This window comes from Lagenorhynchus albirostris, chromosome 6, assembly GCF_949774975.1.
Source record: "Lagenorhynchus albirostris chromosome 6, mLagAlb1.1, whole genome shotgun sequence".
NCBI classification, from domain to species: Eukaryota; Metazoa; Chordata; class Mammalia; order Artiodactyla; family Delphinidae; genus Lagenorhynchus; species Lagenorhynchus albirostris.
The window spans coordinates 104,436,708-104,449,624 of NC_083100.1; the positions used below are offsets into that span (position 1 = coordinate 104,436,708).

At 34.2% G+C, this 12,917-nt stretch overlaps 1 protein-coding gene across 2 annotated transcripts in view; it reads left to right on the forward strand.

Annotated features, from left to right (window-relative positions):
- The window catches only part of ACTR3 (actin related protein 3), a 57,583-nt gene that overhangs the window by 35,210 nt on the left and 9,456 nt on the right, over positions 1 to 12,917 (forward strand). For both annotated transcript variants that reach the window (XM_060153008.1, XM_060153009.1), the window contains 2 exons: positions 2,972 to 3,115; positions 5,365 to 5,538. In XM_060153008.1, the coding sequence (XP_060008991.1) occupies positions 2,972 to 3,115; positions 5,365 to 5,538 (318 nt within the window). The remainder of the gene's footprint in view (positions 1 to 2,971; positions 3,116 to 5,364; positions 5,539 to 12,917) is intronic.

Consider the following 12,917-nt stretch of genomic DNA (forward strand, 5'->3'; position numbering starts at 1 on the left):
AGGATATCAGATAACACCTGGAAAAGTTAAATTATATGAATTATTGCCACCTTTTAAAAACTTTATTGACCATTGTTCAGCTGTAGCTGTGTTTTGCTCAAATTATTATTAGAACTTTGTTAACAAATTCCAGATTTTTCTTTTTGCTCTAGGTTGTTAAAAATAATTAGAAAATTATTAGAAATAGTTTCTAATTCATAATTAGTAAATGATGAATTAGAGTATCTGGAATGGAAATAGGCCTTTCTTGTCTTAAATGTGGAACTCAGTTTTCCAGTTTGGATGTGTCTGTTTGTATGTTAGCCAGTTGATAGTTTTTCTTATCCTTAATTAACAGATTTTGTACTGGTCATAGGTTATCTACTAAATAGCAGTTAGTCGAAAGTACATGACCATTAATGACTTCTGGGGAATTACGTTTTTGAATTAAAAAGCTCAAGTTGTGATTGTGCTTCATGGTTTGGATTTAATCAAGCATGTTAAGAAAAATGCATCAGATTGGATTATTTGTGAGAGATAGCATTTTTCTGCCAAAGCCTTTCTGCTTCCAATTTTTAATGACAAATTAGATTTTTTATTGTGTCTAATAGATCAAAATGACTACTTGAATTCATTCTGATTATTATTGGGTGCATATATGTAGAAAGGTTTATCTTTTAAAATAATTTTTATGTTATATTGAATAACATGTAAGGAATGAAATTATTTAGAACTTTATTTTTTCATTATTCTTATTCCTCTTTTTAATGTATCAGGCAACCTCTGTTGAAGATTACATCCTCCAAGTGACTACTTTTGGATTAGATGTCATAATTTATTCTTCTGATGTCATAATAGTAATAATTGCCCTTCTTAAAAAAAATAAAAACTTCCTTGTGATATAATTCACACACCATACAATTCACTCATTTAGAGTGTACCATTCAGTGTTTCATTGTATATTCATAAAGTGCATCCATTACCAGAGTCAATTTTAAAACATTTTTATCACTCTAAAAAGAAACCCTGTATCTTTTAGCATTCACTTTCCCCCCGTAACTTTAGCCCCTGGCAACCACTAGTCTACTTTCTGTCTCTGTAGATTTGCCTGTTCTGTATATTTTATATAAATGGAGTCACTCTTTTTTTCTTCTTTTTAAAACATTTGTCACCAGGTTTTTGTTTTTGTTTGTTTGTTTGTTTTTATTTTTGTCTGTGTTGGGTCCTCGTTGCTGTGTTCAGGCTTTCTCTAGTTGCGGCGAGCGGGGGCTACTCTATGTTGCGGTGCATGGGCTTCCCGTTGACGTGTCTTGACGTGTCTTCTCTTGTTGTGGAGCACCGGCTCTAGGTGCGTGGGCTTCAGTAGTTGTGGCTCACGGGCTCTAGAGCGCAGGCTCAGTAGTTGTGGCGCCCTGGCTTAGTTGCTCCGCAGCATGTGGGATCTTCCCAGACCAGGGCTCAAACCCATGTCCCCTGCATTGGCAGGTGGATTCCTAACCACTGCACCACCAGGGAAGTCCTAGAGTCACTCTTTTGTGACTGTCCTCTTTCACATAGCCCAGTGTTTCAAGATTTATCCATGTTGTAGCATGTATAGTACTTCATTTCTTATTATTGCCAAATAATACTTCATTGTATGGATATTCTACATTTTATTTTATTGCCATTGGGGGATATTTTAATATCTTGGAAATTAGGATGTGTCCAACATTTTGATGGCTTTTTATAATTTAGTTGGCGTATTTTTCTTTCTTAGTGCTACAAATTCTTTTCCCTTTTTTTCCAAAATGGGACAATAATAGTGACCTATGTCATAAAACTGTTTTGAGGATTAAATAATGCATATATGTATGTTGTTTAGAGATACATAAAGATTCTTAAAATGTTCATTTAAAATTCTCATTTAAGCCTCAAGATCTATGCTGTAGATTATATTATCCTTTGAGGACTTCAGTTTACTCATTTATAAAATACAAATAACTGAGTTGCTTAAGATCACGAAATCATAGGTCATGGGGCTGGGATCTGAACTTGTTCTTCCTGACCAAAGTCTTTTCTTAACATCTACACAATTAAGCAGTAATATTATTATCTTGATAATTAATATTAGAATAGGTAATTTGCAAAAAGGAGTTACCAACTTGGAAAAGAAAGAGTTTTAGTAAGAATATTAAGAATTGGGTATTCCTGTGATTTTCCTGCCTTCTTTTGAATTAATGGACTGTTTTTTATAATTTCAGTTTATCTTTTTTTATTGACTTATTAGCTATGCTATATATTTCTTTGTTATTGTCATTTATTTTTTGGTGGTTTTTGCTCTAGGGCTCATATTAAACATCTCTAATTTATTACAGTCTAACTACAAATAATATTTTACCATTTCATAAACAAGAATGTTATGTTGTTAATGAAATTTAATTTTGCTACATTATTTTTGTACTTCTGGGTTGTATTAGTAAGTTTATGAATTCATTCTGCAGAATTAAATTATTTGGAATTATGATGGTACATGGACTGCCTCAGGCTTGTGAAGTTGGTAGCTACTTCATTAGGAAAATGATAGCCAGCTTGTGGGTTAATGATAAAATTTCTTACAATGCAATCTAAATTTTTTGCTGAAATTATAGAAGATTTAAAACTAATATCCTATTTGAAGTCTGTTATCTAAAACCTTTAATACTTCTGAAACTCACTATTTCTTTGTTGTTGAGTCATTTCAGTCTTGGTTGTAAACTCTTATCAGTAGGAGAATAAATCTAAGCTTTGTTCATAAGTTTTGTTCATAATATCTGTACAGTATTATAAATTCTGTGCTAAGTTAACTGTGAGGAATACAGTTGAGGAATAAAGACTAGAAGAATTCTCCTGGGATAAAGCAATACTTAAGGATACAAATACAGTAATCTGAGAAATTGGTCTTTAATGATTAATTTAGGTGATACTGATTTTTGAAAACGTTGAAAGTAAATTTGACACTTTCTTTTTCATCTAGGCTGAAGGGTATGTGATTGGCAGCTGTATTAAGCACATTCCAATCGCAGGACGAGATATAACATATTTTATTCAGCAATTGCTGAGAGACCGAGAAGTAGGAATTCCTCCAGAGCAATCCTTGGAAACTGCTAAGGCAGTAAAGGTAAAAAAAAAAAGTTAAGAATATAATTTACTTAAAAATTAAAATCACGTTATAATATGAACATGAAAAATTCTTAAGTCAAGAACAGTAGTTTAAAAAAAACTTTCGTTAACCAGTTACAAACCACTACTCTTATTAATTACATGTATTTTTCTCTGTATTTCTTGTAGGAAATTTTGGGAGATTATCAACCCTTTGCTTGCTCTCACCACATTTCACATTTGAGAGGACTAACATACAAGAACATTTATACCAACTGACTTCAACATACATTTTTGTGATTATTCTCTTTAGTAAAAATAAATGTAGCATGCCTTAGAGGTACTGTGGGTTCTGTTCCAGACCACTGCAATAAAGCGAATATCGCAGTAAAGCGAGTCACACAAAGTTTTTGGTTTCCCAGTGCATTTAAAAGTTACATTTACACTATACTGTAGTCTATTAAGTGGCAATAGCATCATGTCTATAAAAAAATGTACATACCTTAATTAAAAAATACTTGTTGCTAAAAGATGCTAACCGTCATCTGATAATGCAGAGATACCAGAAAATTTCAGTTTGTAAACACATTATTGGTGAAGCACAGTAAAACGGGGTATGCCTGTAATTAGTTCACTTCAGAGTCCTCACATCTCAATTTTCGCTGACTTCTTTATTTTTAATTCTAGCAGTTTTCTGTTACAACAAAATTTTTGATGTCATTGATTCATTTGGCTGTAGAATAGAGGCAATGGTTGGCTCAAGTGATATGGCCCATAGAAGAAAAATGTGAAGGCTGTGTAAGGTATTTTAATAATTTGTATGCTACACCAGGGCTCCATGCAAAATACCAAAATATTTAACATAGCTTTTTAAATTTATCATTTGTCAGCATACCTAAAAAATTTCATTGGGTCTCACATATGTTTTAAATATGTCAAAGCAAAACTTCCCAGGTAAAAATAACTCCATATATTTGACGGTCTTTGCATGATTGTAGTGTTTTCCTTGCTTATCAAAGGATAGGAATGAAAATGAATTTACTACTTCCTAGGTAGTAAAGGAATTTGTAAATGGTTGCAAAAAGTCACCTTAGGTAGGTGGCATCAAAATTAAATATGTAAAAAATTAATATGAACACTACTGTTTCAACATCTTTGGGAAATCTCTGGAGTTTAAAAATTAACAAAAACACCAAGGATTTGTTCTAGACCATACTAGTGCTCAGTCTTAATGTCTTTTAAGGATCATCATTTCCATGTAATTCCTACTTCCAAGATTTGGAGAAAGAAGACCTAATATGACATACTCAAATTATCTTCTGTTTTCCAGTATTCTTTCCCATTATGTGTGTTGATTATCAGTAATAATATTTGTACCTATCTTGGATAGAATCATTGATGTATACAAATATGTGAAATGTGTGTTTTCCTTCAAAAAAAAAAAAAAGAAATAGACTGGCTATCAGGAGTCCACAAATTGCAGATAGGAAGTTATAACATGTTTGAACTGCATTTTTGATGAAAACTTTTACTGAGGATGTATATCCAAATATGCAGTGATTCAGCCTTGCAGGTGATATAGTAAAAAAAGAATAGTTTATATTTTCAGTTTTTTTTCTTTTGCTCACTTAGCCCATAATCTTTTGTTCCAGATAGGTATTAAAGATCTATATATGTAAAAAAAAAAAAAAAAAAAATTTTTTAACTGAAGTTTAGTTGCTGTATAATATTATGTTATAGGTGTACAATACAGTGATTCACAATTTTTAAAGGTTGTATTTCATTTAAAATATTGACTGTATTCCCCATGTCATACAATATATCCTTGAAGCTTATTTTATACCTAATAACTTGTACCTCTTACTATATTAATTTGTGTGGTTACATCAACTATTTATTCTCCAGTTCTTTGTGTATTTTTTTTTCTTTTTTCTAAAATATGAACTCCTTTAATTATTGAAACAGCATAAAATTTTGGATGACATTAATGAGTACTTTCATGAAATAGCACTGAAATATTAGAAATTGGCTCTTTAGTTTAAGTCTTATTCTCTTCATTTGTGAAACCTTCAGTTATGTATAGGAGATGAGCTGTTTATTTTTACTACACATACGATAACATCCTAACATAAAATTTTCTTCAGCTAAATTTGCTAATTTTATTTTCTGAAGATGTTTTTTTCATTTGATTTTAGTTTACTGAAAATATGCCATTCTGTTTTGCTTTTCCTAAAGCAAGAGGAAAAAATTACTCATTTCTTTTTCTAGGAGCGCTATAGTTATGTCTGCCCAGATTTAGTAAAAGAATTTAACAAGTATGATACAGATGGATCAAAGTGGATTAAACAGTATACTGGAATCAATGCTATCTCAAAGAAAGAATTTTCCATTGATGTTGGATATGAGAGATTCTTGGGACCTGAAATATTTTTTCATCCAGAGGTAAGTTTTTTTTTTAGATGGAATTGTTTTGAAATATTCAGCAGAAAATATCAGTCAACTATATCAGAGGAGTTAATCTCAGGAACTTTCTTTTGTATACTAAAATACTATAGTGAGTCATATTTTTCAAGAAAAAAATTGCCTTTGTGTTAAAACTGGGTAAACAGTTACTATATTTCATACATTTAGAAAAATGAAACTTTTATCTAATATTTGTGACTTGGGGTCATGGAGGGTGGGGAGCCCTTAAATTCATGGTCATTTAAATAAAATATTTTAGGAGATGTTCTAGAACTCTCTCCTCCTCCTCCCATATAAAATAACCATTGTACAAAGAACCCTCAATTGACTATCATAACAAAATATTTAACTATTAGCAAAATAGTCTTCTCTCTTTATGAAGTGTTAGCAACATACAGGCTATATTAAATTAATGAAATATGAGCTTTTAATAATGAAAAATTCTTCTAGTAAGTTAGTATAAGAACTTTTTGTATTAGAATTAGTAACATTAAATGCCTATTCTGCTTATTCAGCAGTAAGAATAGTTTGTTTAATATTGTTTACTCAGTCAGCAAGTGGTAAGTGAATACAGTTTTCATGATCTCAGTTTAAGCATTGTGTATTTAAGATGAAAAATTATTTATCTTGCTCTAATCAAGCTGAAAGAATGAGAGATGAATATCTAAAAAATGGTATAGTTGCTTAATGAATGCATGTATCTGGTGAGGGCATGGGAAGAAAGCATCTAAGTCTGCTTGGGAGAATCAGGGAAACTTCTTAGAGGAGATAACAGTTGAACTGAGAAAGGATGAATGGGTATTTCTCAGGCAGGTATGTTAGGGGAGTACATTTCTGGCAGAGAACTATATATATATATATATATATATATATATATATATATATATATATATATATATATATATATAAAGCTGGGTAGAGGTCTGGGGTGTAAGAGAGCTAGATAATAAAGTACAAAGGAAGAGAGTGGTAGGAGATGGATCCAGATAGGTGTTAATGAGAAACTAAAATGCTATGCAAAGGAGTTTACTGGATTCTGTGCTTGTGCAGAAATGTTCAGCATGGAAATGACACAGATTTATATATGGTATGGGAAAGGTCACTCTGGTTGCACTGGGTTGGATAGATAGGAACAGAATGAATTGTGTTGGAAACAGGTGAGTTTATTGCAGTTTCCCAGATGAAAAAAAGTCAATAGGTCAGTGAGAATGAGAAAGGAGGTGAGAGTAAGAATAGAATCGATATGATTTACTGATTGCTTGGATGTGAGGGGAGTAAGAATATGAAGAATCTGTGATGATTCCCAGGTTTGTAATTTGAGCAACTCAATGTTTTGCCATCACTGAAGTTAGGAAAACGGAAGGATAAGATAGATAAGGTAGAATGAGGTGAGTTTACTATGCATCTTTAAAAAAGTTTCAAAATGAACACTTGGGTTCTAAGGGTTTTGAACTGGGGCATGTGTCCTGGAGTGAGGATAGATGTCAAGTCATCACCATATATGGTGCAAAGAAGGAGACTGGCCAGGCAGAGAATGTGGAGTGGGAAGGATGGGGCCTTAGTGCACACTAACACTTCATAGACAGGCAGAGTAAGAGAAGCCTGCAGAGGATACTGAAACACACAGAAGGGAAGGAGACAAGCCAAGGGATTGTGGTGCTGACATTGAGAGAAGTGAATGTTTCAGGGAGGGAGGAGGTTAAATAGTGCCAGTTGGTACAGTGAGGTGATAGAGGAAATTTGAGAAATACCTATGGGTTTTTAGCATCCAGATTAGTGGTGATCCTAGAGGAGCAATTTCAATGGAATGGTGTGATAGAGGCAGTGTGTCGCATCAGTGAGAGGTAAAGGTCTGGGAATTGTCAGTTGTGGGCATCGTGAGAGGCGGCTATAAAGGAAAAGCTTAGTGGCTACAGGGAACTGGTAAGAAGTCAGTTGTAAGAAGGCTGAGGTTAGTTTTATTTTTAAGAGGGGTTACTCCAGGGACAGGTAAGGGGTTAAGTATGGGTGCAGGAAAATGTGGAGCTGGAAAGGGTTAGAGGAGCAGGCAGATAGCTGAAGAAGTTTATCATCATAGTTCATAGCTTTAATTATTTTTCATGAACTGGAATCAAGCTCTTGTGTTGGAGAAGGGATCAGACAGAAGGTTGAGGGCTGGGAGAGAATAGTGACTTGGAATCACTCTTGAGAATTGAGAAGGTGACTGTATTATTAGTCATGGGGCACCACTGAAATTAGATACTCAGAGCTTGTAGTCATAGAATGGTGTCGTCCCCGCCCCCTGCCCCACCCCACCAGGCAGTATTGGGAAAGGAGCAAAGGGCTTTGCCAAGGCAAGAGGTTAAAGTGGTGCAGCTCAGAGAAGAGAGGGAATCCGGAAGGCTGAATTACTTAGAGATAGTGAGGGATACCGGCAAGGGTTGGAGGTCATGATGAGTTGGCATATAGTTGGAAACGGGGAGCAAAGGAGTGAGCGCCAGAAGGATAGGGCACTGTTGTCAGACAAGTGTACAGGAGTTTTCAGATTTTAGACAGCACATTTGCTTTGCAGTTCTTTAAATTAAAAAGGATATGTGCGCATGGTTTTAAAAGTCAGATAACACTGACGGTGATGTGCAGAGCAGCCACTAGCTCTTACGTAGCCATTACTCTTGGTAATTACTTCCAGATTTCAAAATACAGTGCTTATACTGCTGTTTCTTTATATATCAATGTAAGTAGTTTATCTACTAACCTCCTTTTAGTTGATTTTGTTTCTAGAGCCTCTTTTCTCTTAGCCTGTCTGTCATGTTATTGGCTGTTATGTTAAATCAATAGTATGACAGTATTTATAATATCATACCCGTGAATGTTGTTTGTTTTTGAGGTAGTAATGTAATGTGATTTTTTTTCTCTTAAAATTTAGTTTTTCCTAAATTTTTGCCTCATTTCTTCATTTATGTCATTTTGTTTGTTCGTATATTCTTTCTTTCATTTATTCATGGACATTGTAGTTAACTACCTGGTTATACCAGGTCTGGAAAGGAACCTGGGGGTGTCACTATTCCACGTAGAGAATTTTAACAATTTCTTTCTTTATTTTCCACCTAGTATTTTTTTTAATTGAAGTATAGTTGATTTACAATAACGTGTTAGTTTCAAGTGTACAGTACAGTGATTCAGTTATTTATATATATATTCTTTTTTCAGATTCTTTTCCCTTATAGGTTATTACAAAATATTGAGTAGTTCCCTGTGCTATTATAGTAGGCCCTTGTTGGTTCTCTATAATAATTTCTTTCCTTATGTAGTTTCTTATACCTTCAATTTCTGGCAATTTTGAAGGTGCTACAGGGTGCTCTGGAAACACTTAGGATGTAAAGTCCCTTTTCTGTTTTCCAAACAGGGTTGGATTATTTTATTGTTTCCTTATCTCCTTTTTTCATCCTTGAGCATTTAAGTTTCCTTGTACTTTCCCTCTGTCATTGTATTGGGGATTCCAGAGGATGGAGAGAGAGAACCACATGTAGCTGGAAATCAGGGCAGATTTTCCAGTGGGGCCATGTATATGTGAGTGGCTGAAGTAGAAGTGGATTTAAGATCACTTGAGTTAAGGAACATCAGTTGTTTTGAAGTTGCAATGTTGGAGAGAGATGTTAAAACCCTAAGTTGAGGACAGGAATTAGAGTATCATGGAAGATTCTGAACCAGAGTCTTAGATGAATGGGATCCACAAGATAGATAATAGCATGGAAGATAGGAGATACCCTGGGTTTCAAAAGAAGCGTTTGAGTGAAATACTCTTTACAGGTATCTTTAGCTAACATCTTGACTGTCTTAAAAACCTTGAAACATTAGATATGTAAATAAAATGTGTTTTGGTTGTGTCATATTGCTTAGAAAAGGGATAGTTGTCTGGGTGAAAATATATCTTGCTGTTTAAGGTTTCATATATAATTTTTTTATTAATTTAAGTAATCTTTATTGTTTGATATACGAAGTTTTCTTCATTGTTTTTTTAAAACTTTGAAACATCTTTTCATCTCCATAGCTTTTTTCTCTTTGAAATTTCTTCTATGAGAAATCTGTTTTCTTTTCTCTTTCTTAAAGTTAAAAAAAAATTAGTTATGTATATGCACATTGTTTAAAAGTCCTAGTTGTTTAAATTCTAGCAAAAAGTAGGAGTGCCCTGTATATATTTCCCCATTTTTTTTCTAGAGGTATACTCTTATTAGTTGATTCTTTTGGTGATCGCATCCATAGCTGCAAATAGCTTTGGTTATATTGCAACTTCAAGTTTTTTCAGTTTTAGATATTTTTCTGTCAACTTCTAGCTAGCTATGGAAGAGGAGGATTGCCTTTTCTTTTCTCCCTTTGTCTCCACCACAAACAGTACCTTTTCATAATCTTTTGTCCCAATAGTTAGATTGTAACTTCAGTTAGGTAAAAATCCAGTGCTTATATGTTGGTGAACACAAATTTTATTTAGATGTGAGCCATGTAGTTTACCATGAAATATTTTCCTGTCTAGTATTTTGTTTTCCCACAGAGTCATTAATAAGTTGTCTACTTAGTTTTAAAATAATTGTCATTAATTCACTTTGAATCTGTCTTTTCAGCATACTCAGATGCATAGGGTTTTTTCATCAGTTTAATTTTCCAGAGCATCTGATATGTCCCAATCTGAACTTGTTTCCTTCTGCACCTGATAGAGAGTTCACCATCATTCTGGGGATTCCCTTTGCCTCTCTCTTGTGTTAGAGTTAGATCCCTCTTTCCTCTGTCCTGTGTCTTTCCCTTTCTTACTGTCTACTTCTTTACTTTGGTGGAGATCATCTGCCAGTAGAGTCCCTGATAAAAAGGGTACATGGGAAATGAAAATTTTAAGACCTTGCATGTCTGAAAATGTATTTGTTTTATCTTCACACTTGTTTGGTAGTTTGGGTGTAGAATTCTAGATTGGAAATTATTTTCCTTCAGCATTTTGAAGCTACTGCTTGGTTGCTTTCATTATAACTTGAAGTGAAAAACTGCTCTGATTTCTAAACCTTGTATAGGACCTTTTCTTTTCCTCTCCAGATAGATACTTGTAGATCTTTGCTTTGTTCCTTAGCATTCTGCTGTGATATTTTTCTCTTCTCTTTGCGCTTTTGTTCTGATCTCTAGATGATTTCTCCAACTTTGCTTCTGAACCCTCTATTGAATTTTTTATTTCTGGTAACATACTTAATTTTCAAGAACTTCCCCTACCTCTGCTTTTGATACTCCTTTTTTATGCTACCGTGTACTTGTTTATGGTTGCATATCTTTTGACTCTCTGAGGATACTAGTCAGAGGTTGTTTTTTTTTTTTTTAAGTTTTCTTCTTTCTGCTTTCTTCCAAGTTACCTTTCTCTTTGTTTTGGTACCTATATTTTACATGCTAGAGACTCCAGCGGATCACTCATTTAGGAGGGGGATGCTCAGCCTGTTGGAAATCTAAGCTTTGTGAGTAGGACTTGTTGACTATGGCTTTTTCTTTGGAGGACAGCCCTATGTGTGTTTCTTCAGATCATTTCGGGTAATCCAGTTCCCAGAGAAGACTCCTGCCTAGAGAGTAAAGGTTGGCAGCCAAACTGAGGAAGAGGGTTGGTATTTATGTGTTAGCAGTAGGCTGCATGAATACCTTCACTTAAAATCCTGCTGCTTTCATTCCTTTCAGTTGTGTGTAGAGTCCTGGCACTCTGCTTTATTCCGTTGAGAGTATAGGCTAACCAGTTTTCTCCTTGGATGATGAGGAGGCATTTGATAGACTTCTTTGGAGGGGATCTGGGGCTTTAACTGCTCCTCAGAGAGGCTTTCTGCCAGCCTTCCTCCCTGCCCTCCTTCTAACTTAATTTCAGCGCTGGCAGGTACAGCTAGTTCTTTGGGGGATTTGTGATACAGCTTGATTCGTGGCTTTTCCTACTGATGACTTATTAAGTGTTTTAGGGGGAGTGCATGGTCTTATCCATCTGCTTTTCAGATTCTGTTTTACCAAATATTGTTGCTGTTTCTTCCTGTTCTGTTCTCTCCATACTTTGGGGATTATGCCTTAAAAAATTCTCTATATTGGTGCTTTTAATAGAGAAAGAGCAAGATTAGATATGTGTGTGTTCAGTTCACCACGTTTTCCAAGAACAGACCTGTTTTTTGTATCGTATTAACTGTGTCACTTCCCAAGTTAACTTTAAGATTCTTCTGTAATTTTAGATATTTCTGTCATTTGAAGGATTTGCTCAGTTTTTGGTTTTGTTTTGTTTTGGTTAGATGAAAGTGTGGGCATTTGAGCTTGATTGAACACTGAGGATAAAATGTGTGAAAGAATAAGGGGATATTTATTATTGAACTGCTAAATTTATCATAAACAGTAGAAAGAACTGTTTTTAGAAGGAATGGGTTTAGCACTTCATTTTTTTTTTAAAAAGGAAATTAAAATTTTTTTGACAAACCTCTTTGGGCTGCTGTGCTTTAGTTGGGTACATTCCCTATAAATTTTTCAGAAGAGAAAAAAGATATTTCTTCCTTGATAGCTACTTGCAGTAATACTAAGACCTGATCAAGGAGCAGTTAAGCAGGACTAATCCTTTTGCTGCAAGTGAAAGAAAAGTCCTAAAGATATTAATAGGGACCCTAAGTTGAGCCTATTAGTATTAAAGTATCGAATAAATCTCCAACACTTTATTGTTAATTTATTCTTTTTTCCTAAATTTATTTAAGAAATATTCATTGCTTGCTTCTCTGCTGTATATTATTCTACTTGTTCTCACCTGGGGTTCTGCAGCACAGTAGTCCGTGAGCTTTTTCAAAGGATATTTTCAAATCAGACTCCATTTCTTCCTAAATCAGGAATTCTGTGGGTAGATCCCAGGGTATGTGAATACTTAAAGGTTTATAAATATTTTCTTTTGTATATTCCTGATTAAAAATTACTGTGAGGAGGACATACAGGTACATAGCACAGGAATGAATGACCCTATCCCTGCCTTTTGCTAGCTCATGGTGTAGCAGACAAACTGTCTTAAAGGTAGAAAAATAATTACAGGAAGGTTAATCTCATGTGCATGTGTGTGTGTATACATTATTGTTTTAGGTAACTACTGAAGAAATGGCTAACAAAAAACCACAAAGAGAATTTGAAAGTTTTATATCAACAAGTTGATAAGATAACATTTTCAGGATTCCAGTTCTGCTCATTCCAGTTAACCATCAGCTAAGCCAGTCCCTGCCTGTAACCTGAGCTTGCCTATAAATGGCATAGGAAGGCAGCCAAGTTGAGCTATATTTTCCCATTTTTCCACAGAATACAATACAGACCACCTCTGACAGATAAAACATTCCCTAATCTGTAGGTTGGGTTCT